Here is a 1,249-nt window from a genome sequence, read left to right as displayed (position 1 = left end):
GACTGATGATGATGTGATCTCCATAGCACAATCTTCTCTGTGCCGCTATCGACTTACAGAGAAAGTCTTGAATTTGGCGCAGATTGTATTTTATTGTAATTGTAAGTGTTTTTAAAAACTCTGCCATAAGGGGTGTCATGTAAAAGAAATACAAACTTTCATAGCCGCTTTCATTCTGGGCCTCTACAGGGCTAGAAGCATACAATGCATAATATTAGTAATGTGCACAATAAAAACAGTTTTCATTTTAATCAGCTTAAGATACATAACAGAAAAGGTGTGCAAGAAACTACACAAAACAGAAAACTCTTTTTCTTTGATTGTTTATTAGAATATATTGTGGAAAAAATGAAAACCCTTCTCAGATTATTTATTATACATGTTTTTCTTGAAAGTATTTGCAAACAAAGTCATGCATACAGTGCTTAGATATTTACAAAAAAATTTTACAGCATGATCTTATGCATCTTGGGCCTTAGTATAAAAATCACCCCTGCTTTCCCTTTTTGATGGCTCCATCTGGTGATTTCAGAGGCAGACTGCTACAAAGTCATTTCTCCCTGCATATATGTTAATAGTCTACAGGTTTAAGTACAAAATGTGGAGCATAATAAACTAAAGTAATGCAAAGACTGATTCAAAATAGAAGCTCTTAAATGTAAATATTTTCCAGTGCTGTAGGAAGCATGAATGTGGAGACAATCAAAAGAGAAGTTCAAAGCTAAACCTGCCACACCGGTTTCATTTCTCTATGTGAGTGATTAAGCTTCTAAGTTGTGTTCTGCTCAGGAGCCTCATCTTCCTGTGACTCCCTCTCAACTTCTTCACGTATTTCCTCATAACCTCTACTTCTAAACCCTGACATCCTCCTCCTCCTCCTCTTGAATAGGACCACTCCCACTATGGCCACCATCAGAATCACACCCATCACACCAAAAACTACACCTGCCTTTTCTCCATTAGACATTTGACTGAGTTCAGGGTTAAGGCCTTGAACAATTTCCTGGATTTCTTCTGTTTTGGCAAGTTTCCACTTCTTGGTCTGGCCCACTCTCACCCAGCTGTTTTCTCCTTCAGTCATCACCATCACTGTGTTGGTGGCTTGCATGCTGATAAGTGGACGTTTTGTGAATGGAGGCAGACGAATTGGTTTGAGCTCTCCACCTGTGAACAGTCCAGACTGAACACAGTAGAGGATTTCACAGCCATCACTGATTGCAGCAAGGTGCTGACTGAACTTGGGAGGGCA

The 1,249-nt window shown here is 39.3% G+C and overlaps 1 protein-coding gene across 1 annotated transcript in view; it reads right to left on the bottom strand.

Annotated features, from left to right (window-relative positions):
- The window catches only part of LOC102192746 (macrophage-expressed gene 1 protein-like), a 4,226-nt gene that overhangs the window by 479 nt on the left and 2,498 nt on the right, over window positions 1-1,249 (bottom strand). Inside the window, exon 3 of the mRNA XM_013914011.1 lies at window positions 850-1,164. Within this exon, the coding sequence (XP_013769465.1) occupies window positions 850-1,164 (315 nt within the window). The remainder of the gene's footprint in view (window positions 1-849; window positions 1,165-1,249) is intronic.

The sequence above is a fragment of the Pundamilia nyererei genome, unplaced genomic scaffold (genome assembly GCF_000239375.1).
Source record: "Pundamilia nyererei isolate P.nyererei 1_Seehausen unplaced genomic scaffold, PunNye1.0 scaffold00006, whole genome shotgun sequence".
Classification (NCBI taxonomy): Eukaryota; Metazoa; Chordata; class Actinopteri; order Cichliformes; family Cichlidae; genus Pundamilia; species Pundamilia nyererei.
This window is presented reverse-complemented; position numbering and strand designations above follow the sequence as displayed.